General features: G+C 42.5%; 1 protein-coding gene across 1 annotated transcript in view; it reads left to right on the top strand.

The window, feature by feature from the left end:
- Positions 1–24050, top strand: part of LOC136857251 (aryl hydrocarbon receptor nuclear translocator homolog) — a 658643-nt gene that overhangs the window by 549178 nt on the left and 85415 nt on the right. Inside the window, exons 6-7 of the mRNA XM_068225109.1 lie at positions 13702–13813; positions 16046–16321. Of these exons, the coding sequence (XP_068081210.1) occupies positions 13702–13813; positions 16046–16321 (388 nt within the window). The remainder of the gene's footprint in view (positions 1–13701; positions 13814–16045; positions 16322–24050) is intronic.

Genomic DNA, 24050 nt, shown 5'->3' with positions numbered 1-24050 from the left:
AGGCTCTCGTCTGACCCGAAGATGATGTACTTTCTCTCATCAGTCCAGACAGTCCTGTTGAAGAATTCCAGACCTGTGTTTCGGTGCTCCGTGGCAAAGCGTAGTCGTTTCAGACGATTAACCTTGCGTACATAGAAATTCTTACGTCCCCGACGCCCGTGGAAGTCTATTTGACGAAGGGTGTTGCGCGCTGTCGACTCACACTAGCACCTCGCCGTTCCAGCTGAGCAGCGATTTTCGGGGCACTGCATCGCGAATTTTTCTTCACTTCTCGGACAATGAAGCGCCTGTTTGCCTGGGTCAGGGCCCGGAGACGTCCACTTTTAGGCTTGTTATTGTAGCTTTTTGTCTCGGAAAAGCGGTCGATGATCGACTGCACGGTTGACTTAGGCCTCCCAACTGCTTCTGCGAACTTTTTGAGTGACCTTGTCTTGTTGCGAAGGCGGATGACTTTTCGTTCGCTGGGAGTAGTTTCCGGACACTTTCGCCCCATTCTGAAAACGCGTGGATGCACTCGAACGGCGCCCTGTCAACATCTGAGTCAAAATGAGTGACTGAGATACGTCCGAGCCACAGCAGCATGTACAACGTCATTAGCAGCGAGTGGAGGGCTGATTTTACTCGCGAAAATGGGGGTCGTACGAATACTTTTTGCGGGTCCTTAAGCGAAAGTTTATTATTTGTAATATTTTTTAGAAGTGTATGACAACGTTTTGTTTTGATATTGTTTATGGAATGAATAAAGGTATTTGAATACTGCATGAATGATATTTTTTCAATCCATAAGCCTAACTAAACGTATGAAAAATTCATTATTTTCTAAAATATGCGGGGTCGTACAAATACTTTTTACACTCACTGCATCTGGGCTGCCTACGAGTTCGGATTATGTATATTTTGTCTAGCGAGCTGAGAACTAGAGGTACAGTTAGTAATAACAGACTTGGCTTTACTTTCCTCAGCACAAGCTAGTGGCTTATAGCCCACAGAAACTTCATGTTTGTAAATTACATCCAGCACGGAAAAACACACTCGCAAATAACAAGTAACATCTTGTCTGATGAAACTATGTCACTTCAGCAGATGTTCGATTTGACCATCGTTTACATCATATAATTTACTTTTGGAGACTGTGAACAAGATAGAGTTGCATAGATTGTAGTATTTCTACAGATATTGTCGCGCATGCCGCAGTAATACGTTGTTGCATATTCTCTAGTGTCGTTGGGGGTTCCTGATACACTCTATCTTTCATTGTGCCCCAGCAAAAGGAGTCTAATGGCGTCGAGTCGGGGGACCAAGCTGGCGGTCTCACAGGACCACCCTGCTTATCCACTGATTTGGAAACTTTGCATCCATAACTTCTCCAGAAACATGTGTGAAGTATGCGGGGCACCTATCATACTGGAACCACATTGATATACGCGTTTCCAATCTTACGTCCTGTGTGAGAAAGGGTAGAATGTCTTGAAGAAATGATGCGTATCGCTGTCCTGACAAAAGAAAAAAAGCCCTTCAGTGCTGTTGCCAGTAATACCGCACCAAATACTGTGAGTAAAAAGTATTCGTGCGACCCCGTATATTTGAGAAAATAATGAATTGTTCATACGGTTAGGTTGTTTTATGGATTGAAAAAACATTCATGTAGTATCATATACCTTTATTCATTCCATAAAAATATAAAAAGAAAACATTGTCATAAACTTGTAGAAAAATTAAGAAACAAATAATATATCTTTTGGAACCAACAAAAAGTATTCCTACGACCCCTGTCTTCTCTACATTTCTCAATCAGTCCGTGGAAATCAATATTTTGTAGGATTGCCCTTGGCGGCTATGACAGCTTGGATGCGATTGGGCATTGATTCTACTAAATTAGCGCAGTAGGAAGGGGGTATTTTCTCTCATTCCTCCTCGAAAGCGTTTTGTGAAACTCTCTTGTTTGAAATGCGTCTGGACCTAAGTTTGGTTGCAAGGTAGTGCTATAAATGTTCAGTTGGGTTTAGGTCAGGAGACTGGGGAGGGGTTTTCAAGCGTTTGGGATTGTTGTACAACAATCAGAGTTGGGTATATCTAGCTTTGTGTTTCGGATATTTGTCCTGTTGAAAAAGAAAATCACTTCCCAGTCCCATTTTATCAACACTGGCAAGTAAGTTTTGCTTCAAAATAGTGATGTATATTCGATGGTCCATCTTGCCTTCAATGAAATGAAGATTTCCCACTCCATTAAGGGCTCGTACACCCCCACACCATAACTGAACCACTCCCGTGTTTCACAGTAGGAATCAGGTCCCTTTGTTGTAGCTCGGTGTTCGGTTGTCGCCCCACTTAGAGGCTCTCGTCTGACCCTAAGATGGTGTACTTTCTCTCATCATTCCAGACAGTCCTGTTGAAGACCTCCAGACCTGTGTTTCGGCGATTAACCTTGCTCACATAGAACTTCCTACGTCCCCGACGCCCGTAGAAGTCTATATCTTAGAATTAAACTTTAGGCCTTCCCCTTCTACCATTTCACCCAGTGTGAATAAAATTATTTTTGGCCTAGACTGGAGTACCTTATTCCCCGAATTTAACATACAGATTTTCTTTAAATTATGTCCGGCCATTTTCTCGTGGTGCACATACATACATACATACATACATACATACATACATACATACATACATACATACATACATACATACAGATACGACGGAAAAATAAAAACTGAATTTCCTCCTTACTTTGGACACATCCGATACATTCCTTTTAGTTCTGAGCAATATCCAGAAGAAAATATTATTTTATATATATATATATAGGCCTATACAGAGTTTCTCACCTGACTCTGCGACCTCTGAAGGTACTCAAATACGTCAACCTCGTTTCGGCAGATTTACCGGCACTTAAAAGAAACACCCTGCAGGGCAAACTTCCGGCACGTCGGCGTCTCCCAAAACCGCGAAAGCAGTTAGTGGGACTTAAAACCACTAACATTATTTTATTATTATCATTATCAGTACAGCACTTTCTAGTGCTCAGTGTACCGGTTTCTTCTGATCTGGTCAGCTGTACTGCCGCCACTGTCAAACAGAGAAACAGTACGAACTGTAACGCATTTCACGTACATTTCGGATATTACTTTCCGTATTGATACATTGAATCCCGTTTTAGTGTCGTCTGTTACATTTGATTTCGTCTACTAGATATACCTGTCTTCATTATAGAAGAAAACTAGACATTATTCTAATTTGTGGCGAAAGTCACAGAAATGCAACCACAGCTGTGACAATGTACGCTGACCACTACCCAGATCGACGGTGTCCTTCACCTCGTTCCATTGCCAACATATGAACAAGTCTCGTAGAAACAGGAAGCTGAGCTCTTTCAACGCACAAACACTGCAACTAACAACGAAAACGAAATCGATGTTCTGGCTGCTGTAGCACACAATTTGGAGGTGAGTGTACAATAGCTTGAACGCTGTTCTGGAATAAACCACATTAATGTGTGGAGAGTTATGCGTAGATGTAAGTTCATCCGTTTCATATGTCGCTGCATGAAGAACTGTACGGGAATGACTTTGAATCCTGCATTGTATTCTGTCGTTTTGCACTTCAGCAACTGCAAGGTGCTATTGCATTCCTAAGTCATACATTATGAATGAAGCTTCGTTCGCAAATCATGGTAATTTTTAATCTGCTGAACATCACTGGTCCATGCAAAAATGATCCCCATAAACTAATAAACAACGAACAATATAAAAAAACTAACTCGAGACATTGATAAAACAGATAAATTGGAAGAGATCATCCCGAAACTAAAAGACATAGCTGAGAAAATAGCCTTACCAAGTCCAAGGAAAAAGCATCAATGGTGGAATGAGGTATGCGATAAAGCGTTTGAAAGTGGACACCAGGCATGGTTAAATCATCAAAGTCAGAAAACAGAGATATCGCATGAAGAATTTACCAAGCAAAGAAAACTAACCCAAAAAACAATCGGAAATATTACAACATCAAAAAAGCATTATTCAACAAATTGAAATAGATCACAAAAAGACCAGTTCTAGCGATTACTATAAAATATTTAGGAAACAACTTCAAAAATATGAACCGCCAGCAAGTATGCCAAAAGATAAGAGCTAAGTGCGGCCAGTATCCAGTATTCGGGAGATATTAGGTTCGAACCCCACTGTCAGCATCTCTGAAAATGGTTTTCCGTGGTTTCCCATTTTCACACCAGGCAAATGCTGGGGATTACCTTAATTAAGACCACAGCCCATTCCTTCCCACTCCTAGCGCTTTCCTGTCCCATCGTCGCCATAAGACCTATCTGTGTCGGTGCGGCGTAAAGCAACTAGCAAAAAAATATATATATAATACACAAATTCTAGCAGACATTCAATAAATTATTGAATTGTGAAGAACTAAAAGAACTAGTTCATATAAACACGGACATGCCCATTAAAACTCCACCAGAAAATATCGATCCACTCAGCTTCGATGGAGTTAATCAAGTCATTAAAGAACTGAAAAATGATAAAGCTTGTGGGGAAGACCAAACATTTGCCGAGTTGTGGTAAAATGCAGCGGAATCAATTAGAGAATCACTTCGCCAATGCTTGATAAAAATTTGGAATGATGAAAAATTACCGGACCATTGGATAACTGCAGTAATCCACCCTTTACACAAAAAAGGAGATAGAACAAGTCCTGATAACTATAGAGGAATATCAATCCTGGACTGTACTTATAAAATATTCTCGAAAATAATTTACAATCGGTGCAAATGTCATCAGCTGGAGAAAGAATTAGGGGAGTACCGGGAAGGATTTCGACCATGGCGTAGTTGTCCAGATCAAATCATAACACTAAAATTATTGATAGACATCTCAAAAGACGACAGAAACAAATGATTATCACTTTCGTCGACTTTCGGAAAGCTTATGATTGCATTCAACGGCCTTCCGTATTAAAAATATTACGAAATTGTGGATTACATCCTAAACTAGTTAAAATGATAAGCTTAACGTTAACAAATACTAAACCACCGAGCTCGATAGCTGCAGTCCCTTAAGTGCGGCCAGTATCCAGTATTCGGAAGGTGGTTTTCCGTGGTTTCCCATGTTCACACCAGGCAAATGGTGGGGCTGTGCCTTAATTAAGGCCACAGCCGCTTCCTTCCCATTCCTAGCTCTTTCCTGTCCCATCGTCGCTATAAGGGCTGTCTGTGTCGATGCGGCGTAAAGCAACTTGCAAAAACAAATACTAAATCAAAGGTGAAGTAATCAAATCGCAAGTCTCCAAACTTTTGCTGGAAAAATAGGATTAACAGTTTCATTTGAAAAACTAAAATAATGGCAATAACCCTCCTTTAATGAGCAGTGTTCTGATATGTGGGAATGAAATAGAAATTGTAAAGCAATTTAAATACCTTGGGGAAAGTATAACATACAATTTAAATGAAAAAATTCTTGGATAGAGAGAACGAATGGATTATCCAGAGCCCAAAGAGTAACCAGAAATACATACAACAAGAAATGTTTGTCAATAAATACAAAATAGAAACATGATAAAACTCTAGTCCTACCTGAAATAACTTATGGAAGTCAAACATTAGTTAAACTAAAGCAAAAGAATAACGGACAAAATTTTAAAACTAGAAACAAGAATAGTAAGAACATGCATTAATAAGAAGTACCAAAAAGAAGGAGAATGGCATATCATCCCAAATGCAACAGTATATAAGGAAATATAACCTGTACGGGATTTCGTAAGAAAGAAGAGAATATCATTCTTTGGTCATCTGTTTAGAACACCTCAAGGCAGATTAATACGCAGAATTTTGGAGACGCTTTGGAAACAAAAGCAACAACCTGTCTGGATAAAAGAAATAAAAGAAGAAATGAATTAATTAGACATAACACTGTAGGATGTAAAGAATAAATCAAAGAAAGTAAATACATTGAAGATTAGTAAAATTAGATTCCTACCAAAAATTGATAAAAGAGAAACACTGAAAGGGTATTTTCAGAAGAAGAAGAAGAAGACGAAGACAAAGATCAGATAGAATGAAGAAATACTGGAAGAACGGAAAGAAAAAACAACCATAAAACATCATAGAAGACCAGGCAGAAAGTGACTACAGTGGTCCAATGCGGCCGTAAAAGCGCAATAATATTAACAATAATAATAATAATAATTCATTTCAAAACCGCAGCATTTACAGGTTTCCATGATGACAGAGTACCATACCCGATGTCTGATAAGGTGTGTGGAATATACTATAGGCTGGTAGTCTGAATGCTGAAAGGCAGAACAGTCTATAATGAAGATGGTACCGGTGGTTACGACTAAAATTCCCTACTAAGCACCCAGTGGCGTCGCGTGCTTAAAATCTTTGGGTGTGCACACAGAGTAGATTAAAAAAAACTATGTATAAGTTGTCTCTCAGTCGGTTAGCACGTTAACGGCAAGCCCACTTAGTCTATATTGTGCTGTCAGTAATAGAATAAACGGACATGGATACAGATATGAAGTTAACGCCCGCAATTTAAAAATAACTTACCTACCGGTAATACTGTTGTTAAACAAATCCTCCCCTCCACTTCAAGGAATGTAATTATACTCCTATCCTACTAAAAGGTTGGCAACATAGTTGTAGGAATTGTACTTAATTATTATTTTCTGCTACACAGGCTGAAAGTACAAATCTATTTTGTTTGCAAGCAGTTAGCTAAAAAGCCTCTTTTATTCATTAAGCACCGGGCGAGTTGGCCGTGCGCGTAGAGGCGCGCGGCTGTGAGCTTGCATCCGGGAGATAGTAGGTTCGAATCCCACTATCGGCAGCCCTGAAGATGGTTTTCCTGGTTTCCCATTTTCACACCAGGCAAATGCTGGGGCTATACCTTAATTAAGGCCACGGCCGCTTCCTTCCAACTCGTAGGCCTTTCCTATCCCATCGTCGCCATAAGACCTATCTGTGTCGGTGCGACGTAAAGCCCCTAGCAATATATATATATTCATTAAGCAAGGACCATGCTACATCTGCGACTGACAATTAACCACTTGAAGAAACCCTCCTCGCCCTGTGCCTTATCCATTACCGCGGACTACGCGATCATCTTTAGGTTTGAGGAGAACTTTAGGTGAAGACATTAGAAGCGGGCCGTGATCACGCAGGAAATTGTGCTCATATTCACTATACACATAGCATTGCCCCTTCAAGCTCCAGCTATGCAATTCGCTCAACTTTGTAGTTCAAAACAAGTTTGTAATCACCTGGCGTGGCGCCTGATTCAAATGGAAACGGAAAGTGAATCGGCGCTTAAAACTTCGTAAATACGTTCTCAATGAACAAAATCTTGCTCCTATCATATCTTGTAAATTGTAACTGTTTGGCATTACCAGAGTGTTCACTTGCTCGTGTGATCCTTAACTCGAAACGGCCCTGTAAGCATCTCCATGTGGAACAGGAAACGTAAAATGAACATGGCTAAGGGCATGGGAAGAGAGACATTGCACAGGCAATTCCAGTGAAACACTTTTAAAGAGTTGCCATTTCATATAATGTCCCTGGTTTTTATGAATATGGCTTCTGTCACACTAGAAAGTGTGGTTGAAATGGTGTCCAGGGCAGTCTTCTGAAAGCATGGGATAGCTCTGCACAAAGCATTTTCATTGGTATGCCTGATCCCTCTCTCGATATGCTTCTCTTCAGATCGGTACATGCGGGAACGTTCCCCTGATAAACCCCGTCTTTCTGGTACGGTGAACCATGCAATGGACATTCTTCCTACTGAGTTTTGCCCACCGCTTGTAGAATCTTGAATTGTTTGCGCCCGTTCTCTCGCCGATACCCTCATACTTCAAGGGGTCCTAACTTCATGCTTCGTTATTGTTATTGTTAGTCTACTATAGACTGATAATCTGTGCGTTTTACATGTTTGAAAAACAATTAATACAACTCAGCTGTTGACAATAGTGATTTGTGCTCCCAGCCTAGATTTAAGATTAGCCGTTCGGCACGGGGTTATACTCTGCTTATTGACGATTGCGGATCATACATCCTTCCCAAGCCGTTGGACGGTAGTCGCCTTGGCTACAAAAGGCCTAGGTAGATTTTAAAAATCCTATTACCTCCCCCCCACGAACTACCGAAAAAGTTACGTTGTCGCGGTGATGGCTGGGGCGGGGCGGGTAGAAAGTGGCGCTGCACGTGGCCTCGTCCCGCGCGTCCCGCTCCACTTGAGACGTCTGGTTTGCAGCGCGTGGCAGGTTGTCATGGCGACCGCAACATGGCGGTAATTAGGGAACACCGAACCACAACGCAAAATTAATGTTTCTTATCAAATAACTGTTGTGACTTGGATAAGAAGGAGAGGCTGCTTCTATGAAGAATACGTTGCCATTACATAACATCCTCATTTGTGTTCACTAAAATTAACAAAAAGAGTTTCTGTTTGAAATGGCTGCCCGTGTCAGCTAGCGATGGTTATTATGTGTATCTTTATAATGAGTGTTCGTGTTTTGATAGTCTATATAGTTCAAACGGTTGCTTTGTACAGTACGAAGCCACTGGAATGCGCGCTGTGAAATTCAGGTCACTGTAGCTTCATGTGCCATTCATTATTGTACACATTCCTGTCGATCTCACCCCGTTTGGAAACAGTTCCATTATGTGTGTACTGGTAAAGTAGCCTACCTTTTTATCATAAAGAAATTGTGTTTATATGTATATGAACTTCTTTGTATTATTTTTATTAGTGAACACTCTCTCTTAGCACTGCCATAATATCTGGTACTGTATTTAGTGTACAATGTGATTTATTACTAATACAGTAGCTGTCAGAAAGCATTCGGGAGATAGTGGCTTCGAACCCTACTGTCGGCACCCCTTCAGGTGTTTTTCCATGGTCCCCCTTTGTACACCAGGCAGATGCTGAGGCTTTACATGGATAAGGCTACGTTCCCTTCCTTCCTGATCATAGATAGCCCTTTTCCTATTCCATCGTCGCCGTAAGACTTTGCCGGTAAACAAAAAGAAAAACAAACAAAAAAAAGAAGTCCACCATTCACCGTGTCGGTACTTTTTCTTTTTTGGTTTACTTAGAAATTCCCATAGAACGTGGCCGATTTTTCTGTTTTCAGGGAGTTTCTGGAGCTGGTGAAGTACACATATGGTAATTTTTCCCATCGGCCCACTTCGAAAAAGTTATGACGATAAGCGGGTCACACTTACGTTATTGATTACAATTACGGCCTACATTCCTTATATACACTCACCGGCAAAAAAAAAAAGAAAAAAAAGCGAAATACTGTGTATTTCAGACAAAATTTAATGTTAGTCCATTTGAAACGAGGTAAAAATCAACATGGCATTACAACAATATGGCAGTGTTTTATAAGTTAGTCTATTTGAGAAGTTTCAGCACAAGAATAATTGATAAAGATTGTTGATTGTGACAATCACAGCAGCCCTCCAACACGAATTTGGAAATGTCGACACCTGGAGTTCTGCACAGCTTCGAATGCAGTCCATTTGTCCACATGTTTTCAACACATTTCCATTGCCTCAGTAACGGGTATTACCACCTCTAGCCGCAGTTACAGCTGTGATTCGATCAAGCATGCTCAGGATGCAATCTCTGATGTCCTCGTTTGGTAGCCTGTGAGTTGCCATATTGCCCGATATTGAGCAATTGTGTTAGGGGAACGGCTCTTTGCACGTCTCCGAAGCATAGGCCTATCCCACGCATGCTCTATCGGGTTTAGGTCGGGACTACGAGCAGGCTACACCATGCGCTCAATTCCGACTTCATCCAGGTACTCAAGTAGGCTACACAAACAGCAACGTGTGGGCGAGCATTGTCATACATCAGGATAAAGTTCTCGCCGATTTCAGGTGCAGAAGGCACCACGTGATCCACTAAAATCTTCTCGATGTATCGGTGACCCGTCAGACTTCCATTCTCGACCAACACAAGCTCCGTGCGCGCATCATTGGTAATCCCAGCCCTGACCATCACAGAGCCTCCATCGAACGGTGTCCTTGCAGAGAAAGTACAGGTCTTGTGGCGGGCCACTTGGACTTTAAATCGGCTTCGTACAACCTCCTTTTTAGTGTTCTTTCGCTGATGTTCGTGCCCCATACTTGCTGTTGCTCCACAGCTGTTGTACGTCGACCACGAAGAAAAAGATCATCGTGCTCAGTAGTGCTTCTACGACCAGAACCGGGCCTCCTGGTGTAGATCTTGTCCTCTCTGTTCCTTTTAACAATAACGTCTGCTACACGGCGTATACGGCGCCCATCCTCCGCTGATATTACGTGTGAAAGAGCCCATTATGACCTAACTTAGCAGTGAGAGTAACTGTTGTAGACAAGCCGTAATGTCCACAAAAATAATAGCGGCCCGAAAATTCACAGCAATAAACCTTAAGATGAGGAAAGAAACGGGAAACTACTTAATTCCTCATTTCCCTAGTATGCCTCTTCAGTGATGCCTAGGCCATCTATGACAGCTGATGGCGGAGCTGTTGAGGATCCAACCACTCTTAGGGCTGAGGACTGAACATACGCATACGAATCTTAAGACAGCTGTTTGTGGTTATTCTTGGCAAACAGGCGGGAAACGACAGTATTGGTGTTGTGATTGCCACGGTCAGTAGTCTATTGTTTATCAATTATTGCGCTGAATCTTCTCAAGTGGGCTAATTAACTTACGATACATTGCCATCTTGTTGTAATGTCATAGCATTTAATTTATACAAGGTTTCAAATGGACTAACATTAAATGCCTGAAATACTTAGTGTACTTCACTTACATCTAACTTTAGTCTATCCATCTCCATTTTCAGTTCTCTAACCTACCACAGCGATTCAAACTTATAACATTTCACGCTTCGGCTCGCAGAATGTCAGTATCATCTTCTTGATGATTGCCCCCTCTCGTGTAGTCCCCACCCGGAGATCCGAATTGGGGACTATTTTACCTCCGAAATATTTTGCCCGGGAGGAAGCCATCATCAGTACATCATTCATACAGAGAGTGCTGCATGTCCTTGGGAATTAGTTACGGCTGTAGTTTCCCGTTGCTTTCAGTCGTGTAGCAGTATCGACACAGCTGAGCCATGTTAAGTATTAATACAAGACCATATCAGTCAATCATTTAGACTGTCGCCCTTGCAACTTCCGAAAGGCTGCTACCTCTCCCCTTTCGATGAACCATTCGTTAGTCTGGTCCCTCGACAGATACCCATCCAATATGGTTGCACCTACGGCTAGGCTACCTGCTTCATTGGGACACGCAATCTTCCTCACCGCGGCAAGGTCACGTGGTTCACAGGGGTACCGAGGGAAAAGATGTTCGCCATACTGGGGGACTATGAGACGAAGGGTAGATTATTAAAATCAATCAAAAGTATTTATGTTGGCAATTGGGCTGCAGTGAGAATTGATGGTAGAATGAGATCTTGGTTCAGGGTACTTACAGGGGTTATACAAGGCTGTAAACTTTCACCTTTGTTGTTAGTAGTTTACATGGATCATCTGCTGAAAGGTATAAAGTGGCAGGGAGGGATTCAGTTAGGTGGACATGTAGTAAGCAGTCTGGCCTATGCTAACGACTTGGTCTTAATTGCAGATTGTGTCGAAAGCCTGCATTCTAATATCTTGGAACTTGAGAATAGGTGCAATGAGTATGGTATGAAAATTAGCTTTTTGATGTCAGTTGGTAAGAAATCGAAGGGAATTGAATGTCGGATTGGTGATACAAAAGTGGAACAGGTAGATAATTTCAAGTATTTAGAATGTGTCCTCCCAAGAATGCCGGCCCCGTGGTGTAGGGGTAGTGTGCCTGCCTCTTACCCGGAGGCCCCGAGTTCGATTCACGGCCAGGTCAGGGATTTTTACCTGGACCTGAGGGCTGGTTCGAGGTCCACTCAGCCTACGTGATTAGAATTGAGGAGCTATCTGACGGTGAGATAGCGGCCCCGGTCTAGAAAGCCAAGAATAACGGCCGAGAGGATTCGTCGCGCTGTCCACACGACACCTCGTAATCTGCAGGCCTTCGGACTGAGCAGCGGTCGCCTGGTAAGCAAGGCCCTTCAAGGGCTGTAGTGCCATGGGGTTTTGTTTGGTTTTTGGTTCTCCCACGATGGTAATATAGCAAGTAAGATTGAATCAAGGTGCCGTAAAACTAATACAGTGATCTCTCAGTTGCGATCAACAGTATTCTGTAAGAAGGAAGTCAGCTCCCAGACGAAACTTTCTTTACATAGGTCTGTTTTCAGACCAACTTTGCTTTACGGGATCGAAAGCTGGGTGGACTCAGGATATCTTATTCATAAGTTAGAAGTAACAGACATGAAAGCAGAGAGAATGATTGCTTGTACAAGCAGGTGGGAACAATGGCGGGATTGTACTCGGAATGAGGAAATAAAGGTTAAGTTAGAAATTAACTCGATGGATGAAGCTGTACGCATAAACCGGCATCGGTGGTGCGGTCATGTGAGGCAAATGGGGGAAGATAGGTTACCTAGGAGAATAATGGACTCTGTTATAGAGGGTGAGAGAAGTAAAGGGAGACCTTGACGACGATGGTTAGACTCATTTTCTAACGATTTAAAGATAAGAGGTATGGAAGTAAGGCCACAGCACTAGTTGCAAATAGGGGATTGTGGTGACGTTTAATAAATTCACAGAAGATTGCAGACTGAACGCTGAAAGGCATAATGGTCTATAATGATGATGTACGTGTATATATATGTAGCGTTAACAAACACGTCGTTATCATCTTGCTTTAATTTCAATTCAACTAATATTTTCAGGCATTCTAAATTAATTCATAATTATAAATTGAATTGCTACGGAAACTACGTCTGGATATATGAATGCTACCGCTTGGCATAAAAGTTAACTACCGTGTTTTAGCAGCTCGCGACCTATCAACGCTACCAAGTTTACTACTGACTGTATTACGCACAATAACTAAAACCTTACCGAAAGGAGGACAAATCATTTTACGACGGTAAGTTACAGCAGATGGACGAATGCAGACCTGAAAACCGGAATGTTCAGCATAAAATTGGACAGCTGGCTACCATATCTCTAGGATAATATATTATTTCAAATTCTTGAGAACCTAGGCCAATCCTACATCTAACAAATTAAGTATAGGCCTAGCACATACTCCCATACTAACACAGGTTGTAGTTTAGATTGTCTATCCGAGAACATTGCTTGCAATAGAATGTACTACAACTCTGTGGCTTGGTTCTAAAAGGGCCAATGTCAAAAAACCTGTTTTCGAGCTATGAGCATTTGAAGTTTTGCTTATAATTTTCCAATTATTTTTTTCAACAACTAACTTCAAATAACTTAATACTTTCTTTGTGGAAGTCACCTTATTAAACGCTGATTTTTTCTATCGTATTCATTAAAAATTGCCAGGTCTCTGATCTTTATTGGTAATCTAACATTATTGGCAAGGGCTTATTTAAACGTTAACTGTTCGTTTAGTAAATAACAGAGACATTGGTCCTTTTAACATGTTGCGAGCTAGGATAAAACGCGCTTGTATCATTTTCGTTAGAAAATGACATTGGCCCTTTTAGAACCAAGCCACAGAACTGTGCTGTTTCTAATATTATGTCCGGAAGAGAAATAAGAAGTTTGTGATTATTGTTATTATTTTAACAAGAGTTCTTCGTTATTTCCAGAACGACTTGCTGGGACAGTCACTGTACAACATTACGTGTCCTGACGATCATGCTGAGCTTCGCAAGAACCTCACTCCAGATGAAGATCCATCTGCAGCCAGTGCCAGCCCTGGTGAGAAATTCTCCAGTTTCTCTTTATAATAACAACTGCAGTAATTGTGTGTTAATAGAACTAGTTAATATCGGAGCCATATTGTCACTTATAGTGCTAAAATATCTTATTCTTTTGGTCTACATGGATATTTCGTTTTGCGTAATGGGGTAGCGTTGGTTTCTCATGTGTTCGTTCCCTTGAATTAAAATGTATTTCATATTTGTTTTTAAACTCATGAATATATATGTTTGCTGTTTTGTGTGTGTGAAATGGCATCGGCTCCCGATTACGACTTTCTCGGCACCTGGCCAACATACCCATGAATTTCAACGTTCTGTTCTTCACGCCAGGTCGCTCTACAGTAGCCATCAGCGCTCAAAACGTCGGAAGTGAGAAGCCAGTATATATGATCAAGAAAGCCGAGAGTTTAATTTTATCACCTCTTGTGTACACTGGGGTTCCTATGCATGGCAGCATCAAGGACTTGGTGAACTATAAAATGTTTGTCTTAAGAAAGTAACTGGCCTTGGCCGGGGTTGAATTCGCTCACATATACCTGTAGTTTTGAGATAGAAAGACAGCTGTTGGAAAAAGAAATCTGTTCGTAGGTAAATTGCATCACAAGTGCCAGCTTATCCGTAATGCTACGTTTCACTTAGTCATGAAGAAACTTTTTGGGGGGCGGCGGTGTTGAAGAGATGTTACGCACAGAACAAAAATAGCCGACCGGACACCAGTAGGATCCGAATCCACAACCTCCCGATTTCAGTCGTGAAAATTCAGTATTCAGACTTGGCCCACAACGGGCGACTTGCACGCACTCTACAGTATGATGGCAGTAGTGCCAAACTTGTAGCTTAGATCCTTTCCAACAGAACAAAGATGACCTAGGCCACCGTAGCTCAATTGGTACAGTAACCGACGCGAAGTCAGGAGATTGTGGGTTCGGATCCCACTTGTGTCCGGTTGGCCATTTTTGTTCTGTTCTTAACATCTCGTCCGCCTCTGTGGTGTAGTGGTTAGCGTGATTAGCTGCCACCCCCGGAGGTCCGGGTTCGATTCCCGGCTCTGCCTCGAAATTTGAAAAGTGGTGCGAGGGCTGGAACGGGGTCCACTCAGCCCCGGGAGGTCAACTGAGTAGAGGTGGGTTCGATTCCCACCTCAGCCATCCTGGAAGTGGTTTTCCGTGGTTTCCCACTTCTCCTCCAGGCAAATGCCGGGATGGTACCTAACTTAAGACCACGGCCGCTTCCTTCCCTCTTCCTTGTCTATCCCTTCCAATCTTCCCATACCCGCACAAGGCCCCTGTTCAGCATAGCAGGTGAAGCCGCCTGGGCGATGTACTGGTCATTCTCCCCATTTGTATTCCCCGACCAAGAGTCTGAAGCTCCAGGACGCTGCTCTTGAGGCGGTAGAGGTGGGATCCCTCGCCGAGTCCGAGGGAAAAACCGAACCTAGAGGGTAAACAGATGATGATGACTCAACATCTCTTCAACACGTACTACATGTACGTAACACGACCTAATAGGTTGAAACTCGATTTCTAATTCATGTAATCCGTTTCACATCAATACTCAATACACTGAGAGCTCTTAAGTCTTCTTAAATAGCAGTAGTTTACTTTGGAAAGGATTTTTAGCTGTAGAGACGGCAACAAGGAGAGTAAGAAACAACGAAAAGTAGTGCTTACAAGGAAAGCCCAGGCCCTGCGTCCAACCGATTTCAACGGGCTTCAGTGTACCTGTTGAGGGATACTCAACAGCAGAGAAGGGTTTCGCTTTCGCTTTCGTTTTCGAAAAAAATTGGAGTCATATGTCATGACACAGGATCCGCTTCGAACCAAGTGGAGGTGATGGAACACAAAGGCGAACAAATGTTCCTTAAACATGTCAGATCCCCAACCTAGTAATTTCCCAAAAAATTGATTAGTCCCCAATTCCAGTTCAAGAAACACTGCTTTACTCCTAGCTTCATTCTTTAGAGCTATTCCAAAGCTGCTCACCTAGAAGATGAAATCTTCGTTAAAATTATCTTCAAAATATTCCTTTAAAAGAATGAATGTGTTTATTTTCTTTCACTTCTGCTCTAAAATCTACTTTCATGGTATGTTTTAAGGTTATATATCCAACATTTCTGCCACCTGTAGTGCACTTACACATTCCTGTATTTTGTGTTAACACCTTTCTGCTTTCTGCCTGGATAATTATACTTATAGTGTATGCATATTATAAACGAGTTGCAATATTGCAGTTGCATCTGACGACAGCAGCTCTGATGATACTACAAGTTCCTCCGCTCAGAGTTCGCCGTCTCCACGACTGACAAGTGGTACTCCGGAAGCACCCCCGGGCCCCACACCTCCTCCAGAACGGCAGCGGCGATCCTTCTACTTGCATCTGAGTCAGCGGGCTACCTCTCGCAGTGACAATGCTCAGTACGAGACAGTTCACATCCTTGGCTATCTGAAAGTTCCACACAAGCCAGAGAGAGGACCGCCTACTCATACAAGGTCCCGAAAACAGCGTGGTAAGTCCATTAAAAGATCATGTTGTCAACTTGCATGATGTGGTGTTTTGTCATATTTGTCGTGTTTATGATTGAAAACTGATGTTAATGAGGGACCTTTCTTTAGTATAGAATTGGAAGGAAGAACGAACGAACGAACGAAAGAAAGAAAGAAAGAAAGAAAGAAAGAACGCATTATTTTATTTAATAACTTCCCGAATTATAGGGTTGCCACTAGGGCAAAATATACGCCATTTGTCAATACATAACTTACCATCGCTGTTTAACAGGTTATAAAAATAAATCATAAATCATATCAGCATGGAATATGAAATGTCTTTCACATACAATACAAAAAGGAATTAACAAGCATCTATTTCTTTGGATGGTAGAACTTCACATCTCACAGCATCAAATTTCGAAAACACAATACGCATTAAAAAAAAAAAAAAGCTGAATTTTCTCAAAGGCTGGTTAGACAATCTATTTTGTAATAGTTTGTTAAACCCAAGCTACTGTAGTTGATTGTTTGAAAAATGTAATTACTGTATCACATTGTGCTGATATTCACACCACACAGTATACAGTGCGATTAAAAAAGTTGGGCAGGCCTACTTTCGAACAGGAACATATAGTTTAGGACGAAACCCTGCATCAGGGCAAGCCTAGGGATGTGAGCAACTACATGATGTACCATTTATTTTATTTATTTTCCCCCAAAACGTTATTTTTGTTTAAGTATTTGCTTTACGTCGCATCGACACAGATTGGTCTTACGGCAACGAAAAACGCTTCTAAACAATTTAGAACTGACATTTACTACAGTGACAGTTTGTGCACACAGTGAAGTTAGAATGTTGTTTGCAAAAGTTGTTCGAACTGTCACCTACCACATTCAGTGCGGGTATCACATCGGCGTAGTAAACTTGGCGATCCCTACCAAATAGTCTACACCTCGCATTGCACTGTTACTTTCGACCTTGTTATTTTAAACACTTAACTCCATAGAGGCGTACATCATAATAGTTATAAACTAGTTGTTAAGTTTTACAACAACAACACCGAGCTCGATAGCTGCAGTCGCTTAAGTGCGGCCAGTATCCAGTATTCGGGAGATAGTGGGTTCGAACTCTACTGTCGGCAGCCCTGAAGATGGTTTTCCGTGGTTTCCCATTTTCACACCAGGCAAATGCTGGGGCTGTACCTTATTAAAGCCACGGCCGATTCCTTCCCACTCCTAACCCTTTCCTGTCATATCGTCGCCATAAGACCTATCTGTGTCGGTGCGAAGTAAAACAACTTGTCAACAAAACGTTTTACAACATAACCATAGATATTCCTGCCCTGTCCTGTCCGAAATTCTGGATGGGAATCCCATCACCACTAGACAATGCCCATTTCAGGGTTGAATTTCGAAAAACATTCAAACACATGTTTGTTTATTTTTAATTTATTATCCCTTTTCTAGATCATAAACGACGTGCACTTTCCACATTTTACCTTTTTAGATACAACAGTTTGAACGGGGTGCTGATGAATGAATCCACCTTATCCTTTAACATTTATATAACATTAAGATATTTACCAAAATTACTGTAACGTTATATAGTTTCAGATCCATTGGTCGGCGTGCTTACATATAGATCCATTTAAATTTTGAATATTGAACGTGCTGCTAATCTCCAAGTTATATTTAGCTTTATAGGACCGTATATTGGAAGTATTAGACAGTAGGTTTTAGTCAATATCCTTCGTCAACGACAGTAACGATAGTATTACATGATGTAGAACGCTATATAACACCGATGAGCCAACACATTATGGCCACCTACCTAATACGATGTAGGACCACCTTTTGACCTATGGCCACTGGGCTAAGCATTGATTCCACGAGGTGGCGGTAGGTATACTGGGGTATCTAATACCACAAGCGCAAGAGCGAACCTACTTCCCGCTTCTCCAAGTCAAACCATAAATGTTCAGTGGGGTTCATATAGAGGCTGTTTATGACCCACGGCATTAAAGTAAATTCACTGACATATTCCTCGAACCAGGCTTTCACAATCCTAGCTTCTTGTGTGTACTGACTCCTTGAGTTCGCTCCAGTCTATTGATACCTGTTTCCCTCGGCACCCTCTGGTGCAGCGCTCCAGGACCTGCTGGCCGGATGTTCGGATGCCGGCACCAGAATCACGTTTCTGTGGGTCCCAAGCCACATGGGCATAGAGGGAAACGAGTTAGCAGATCAGGCTGCCAAGGAGGCAGTTACACTGCCCCCGTTGCCTTTCAAGGTTCCAGCCAGTGATATTCGCTCTCAGCTGAGATATCTGGTTATGTCCCATTGAGAGATGGAGTTGCAGGCTATTCCACTTCCCAATAAGCTGAGAGCGATAAAAGGAACAACGAAGGTATGGAAGACTTCCCTTCGGGCTTCGCGGAGGGAAGCCGTGGTATTATGTCGTCTTCGGATCTGCCATGGTATCGTGACTCACTCGCGTCTTTTGAAAGGAGAACCCCCTCCGGTGTGTACCTGCGGCGACTGTCTTACCGAGGTACACATCCTTACGGAGTGTATGGACCTGGTCGATCTTCGCCGTAGTCTTAACCTCCCGGGTACCATGTCCCTTATCTTGCGAGATGACGAGCAGTCAGCAGACCTCGTCATCCGCTTTATGAGGGATAGTGGTCTGTTTTATCGTGTGTAATGATGTCCTTTGTATTCGTGTCTTTGTGTCCATTGCGCTTTTATCCTATTGACTTCATTTTAGTTTGTGTTGCGTATTTTAATGTGTTATTTTAACGTCTAATGTAAAGTATATATATACTAGCAGACAATGCCTTATTCCTTTGTCTCCTGTATTTTTTGTTATTTTATTACAAAATAAGGCATTGTGCATTAGATCCACTGGTTGTTTTAATCTCATACTCATTTTTCATCACAATTTTTTTTTACTCGTCAGTGGATACGTTTTAAAATTTTAACTGTCATATATCATGTCGTCCATCTCGTTCCATTAGGGGCCGATGACCTTCGATGTTAGGCCCCTTAAAACAACAAGCATCATCATCACAATCCTAGGAGTGTGGCATGGTGCATTGTCCTGTTGGAAGTGGCCGTTGCCATCAAGGAACACTGTTGACATGAACGAATGGACTTGGTTCCCAATAACGTCCAATTGACATGAACGAATGGACTTGATACTCAATGTGTTCCATGAAAACATCGCCCAAATCATCACGCCTCCTCCATCAGCAGGCCTCCGCCCTACCCGTACAATCATATGGCCTGGCATTAATGAGCCGCTGTCGACACACCAAGGAAAGCCATTTATCAGGGCTGCCATCAGTGGGGTTCGAACCCACTATCTCCCGAATGCAAGCTTTAAGCTGCGCGACCCCAACCGCACGACCAACTCGCTCGGTAGGATTTTAATTAATTTTGTCGCGAAAAACACGAAACGTGTCACCAAAGATAAATTTTACATACCGATATCGTAAAACATGGAGTATGGATTGGATCTTTTCTCGCCCTTCGAAAATCCGACTCTGTGTGCCGGATTTGAACCCTCGATCTTGGGATCCGAAGGACGACACTCTACCACTGATCCACAGAGGGAGCTATTTATGGCTGTGACGCTACTGAGTAATGCCATTCGGAGTACAACTCGTTGGTCGCGTGTCATCAAAGGTATTACTCATAGGGTCATTTCTGCTGAAGTAGCACTCTCTGGCTCAGTGAGGAGCAGTGACGAACTACCTCAGTTCTTATATTGTCTGGTATGCCTTATTTTGGCGCCGCCATGAAATTTTGCGGTTTTCCTACTAGCACATAACCTTCAGTAGTGTTATTACAGAAGGTCGTTCGGGATCTCTGGGGACGATGTTTGAAGGGTGATTAGCGTATGAAAAGCATGTCTCCACCAATGATCATGCTCGATTGGAAAGCCAGCATTACTAGCTATAGCCCGACAGCGTAGTTTCCATTGCAGCAGGGTTTTCGCAGAGCTAGCATGTCCTCCTGACAGGCTTTCCAGAGGCCATTGATAGTGCGTGGACATCTATTTCTTAAGGCCCTTTCAAGGAGTTCAAATGCACAAAAGTCTATGGGTGCCCATAGGATGCCTTCACCGGAATGTCAGTAAAAGGAATTGTTCGTATTCTAGTTTCAATCTCCATTCTCTCTCAGAGCAGACGAATCGAACGAGAGGTGTGGCTGAATGATTTATCTTGATATGCTCATACTTGATTTTTCGCCCTCCCATACAGTGCTGGCATATCTGTGTTGTAAGTTGATGTTAAAACCTCTTGCTGATAGTACGTAGAGTTCACCTTCACATTATTAGCGACACGGCTAATGGTTAACTTGTCATTGTAGCGGTATTCAGCGATGATCATGAAACACCTTGGAAAACTTTTGTTGTATTCTTTATACAATGTTTGAAAACAAAAATTGTCTCTAGGGTGGTAGTAAATCGAGCGGGGTTTGTTACAGTCACTAAGGTACATCTATGCTTCGTCTAATGTTACCAAAATTTTCCATCTGTCCCCTGCCAGTTAGCTCTCATATAGCTTTCTTGCGTTAGTGCGACGTTCCGAAATGTGACGAGGCAACATCTTGTGAACTCGGCGCCTGTGCCATTTTTCTAATTGCAGGTCCTTGTTGATTATGGTTTTAACTGTCGAAACAGACATCCCCAAGTTACGGGCGCTAATTCCGTTCTTTGGTATCAAGAAATCATACACATATCTTGTATTCTATATTTAGCATCGGAAAGGGCTGTTATGTAGGCCTCCCAGTAATGGTCAATCCGCTTCGGTATCGTTGCAGCTAAGGTCGCAAAATTCTACACAGACATTCTCAGTACTGACGGGAATTGCCACTCCCCGTTTTGACGTGCTCAAGTTGATAAAAGCGCCGCCAGCGGCCTTCAAACTCGTCACCAGAGATCCCGAATGACCTTCTGTAGATGACCCAATTTGCCTCCAGGTTGATGACCTTTTTTTTTTTTGCTATGGGCTTTACGTCGCACCGACACCGATAGGTCTTATGGCGACGATGGGATAGGAAAGGCCTGGGAGTTGGAAGGATGCGGCCGCGGCCTTAATTAAGGCACAACCCCAGCATTTGCCTGGTGTGAAAATGGGAAACCACGGAAAACCATCTTCAGGGCTGCCGATAGTGGGATTCGAACCTACTATCTCCCAGATGCAAGCTCACTGCCGCCTGCCTCTACGTGCACGGCCAACTCGCCTGGTGTTGATGACCTAACTGATAGAAGACGACGGATTGTAAAGGTAACGTGCATACGGATTTCAGAGGAGTAGTTAAACCCCTGTGGAATATAAAACTCTTTTTTTTTGCCAAGACGTCTAATGTCCTATTGGATGGCTTGCATATAATGGACAGTTCCGTACTCATCGTGGCGACATCCTCAGTCTGAACCATGTCTGCTGCTTGTCTTGTGTGGCAGTTCCTCAGTTAATCTCACGAAGCTGAATGAATCACATTTAGCCCTTAGCCCAAATTTAAAATCCTTGGTTAAGACGAAAAGCGAACCCAGGGCTTCTTAATAAGAGGTAGACATGCTACCCCTACGCCATGGTACTTAATTAGCTCCAAACCCTAGAGTAGCTCTCTGTATTTGATTACTCCAAAGCTGTACATACTGTATACAATTCAGCACAGTGGTGTACCTATGAGACGAGGCTCCAACAAATGACTGTTAGTAAGCAGGGGCGTAGCCAAGAGTTATTTTTATTGATTTATCGTATGATGAATGTATGTAGATATATATAGTTTCAGGATAAGTGTGCAGTCACAATTCCATACAATACTATAACTCTAGGTCTAGTTTTTCGACCCAATCAACTGCATCAATCAAGGGGGGGGGGGGGGAATACTGGGGGGTTAAAAACCCCACCCCTGGAATTTTTACAAACTAAAATAAACAGAAACTGACAATAAACAAGTGTGTCGACTCAGAGGGTTGGCTCTTTTCAATATTCACAGAGACAAAATTGTAGAACCAGCTTGAATGTATTTTCTAAGAAGCCTCGAAAGTTGAGTTTTAGATTGTAGTCTGAACATACCATTCGCCGTAAAACTATTCACTTTGGTATTATTATTCTTGTTCTGTATTTTAATGTAAGATTTTGGTAATGTACTGGTACTGCAATCTCATTATCAACATAATTTACTCGTATCAGTGTCCTTATGACACCCATGCATGCGCGCACCACACACGAATAAGAACCTTCATGTTCTATCATCATTTTGTAACTGTACCCCCCATCGGTCGAACTTGGCTACGCTACTGCTAGTAGTTACACCATCTTTAAGTAACCCACTGTTCGCACGCTGATAGATGTGTTGCCTTGAAGATAATTTCATTATCTAACACGATAATGGAACATGTTTACTGCCACTTGAGAACTGGTCCTGTCATTGCCTACAGTAACATAAACTTTTGATGTAGAATACATTCTTAGTTTCGGAACCGTATTGTACTTGGGCCGGTTAATGCTACAAAAACATGAAAGTTTAAAAAATAGAAAGTATTTCTAGTTAGCATGTGCAAAGCAGCAGCGTTCAACATCTCGCTTAAAAGGAGAGAAAAATCTGACCTCAATATGACGTTCGTGGATGATGCAATAATGTCACCCTTGAGGTACTGAAATCACCGTGCCGCGTACCGAACAGTTAGTGTATCTGTGTCCGCCTCCGTAGCGTAACGGTTAACACTATTAGCTGCCGTCCTCGGTGGCGGGTTCAATTCCGGGTATTGCCAGAAATTTAAGAATGGCAGGAGGGCTGGTATGTGGTTAAAATGGCACACGCAACTCACCTCCAATGGAGGTGTACCAGGAAAGAGCTGCACGAGTTTGTCCGACTCCATGGCTAAATTGTTAGTGTGCTGGCTTTTGGATCAAGGGTACCGTACCGGGTTCGATTCCCGGCGGGATCGGGGATTTAACTTTCATTGGTTAATTCCTCTGGCTCGGGGGTTGGGTGTTTGTGCCATCTTCAGCATTAGAATTCGTTTCAGGTAGGGCCCCATCCTCACAGACGCGCAGGTCGCCTATACGGCGTCAACTAGAAAGACTTGCACCAGGCCTCTCAAGAGCCCACGCCATTAGTCCGGCTTTTTGATTGAATGGTCAGCGTTGAGGCCTTCGGTTCAGAGGGTATCGGGTTCGGTTCCCGGCCTGGTCGGGTATTTTAACCTCAAATCGTTATTTCCCCTGTCTAGGGGACTGGTTTTTGTACTGTCCCCAACATCCCTGCAACTCACGTACCATACACATCCTTCACTACAAAAACGCGCAGTTCCCCCTACACGGCAGATGCCGCCCGCCCTCGTTGGATGGTCTGTCTTACAAGGGCTGCATCACGCTAAAAATAGCCACACGTAATTATTATTATTATTATTATTATTATTATTATTATTATTATTATTATTATTATTATTTATTATTATCCGACTCATTGGCTGAATGGTCAAATTTGAGGCCTTTGGTTCAGAGGGTCCCGGGTTCGCTAGTGTTTTAATCGCTCTGGCTCGGTGACTGGGTATTGGTGTTTGTCCCAGCACTTTCCTCTTCATTTGCAGACAAAGCACTACACTACCAACCACCACAGAAACACGCAACAGTGATATAGGGTTGGCGTCAGGAAAGGCATCCGGCCGTGAAACAGGACCAAATCCAATTCGCACCCGCAACCCCACAGATGTAGGAAAAGCGGAAATAG

The sequence above is a fragment of the Anabrus simplex genome, chromosome 1 (assembly GCF_040414725.1).
Source record: "Anabrus simplex isolate iqAnaSimp1 chromosome 1, ASM4041472v1, whole genome shotgun sequence".
Classification (NCBI taxonomy): domain Eukaryota; kingdom Metazoa; phylum Arthropoda; class Insecta; order Orthoptera; family Tettigoniidae; genus Anabrus; species Anabrus simplex.
Note: the sequence above shows the minus strand (reverse complement) of the source record. Positions and strands in the feature narration are given on the sequence as shown.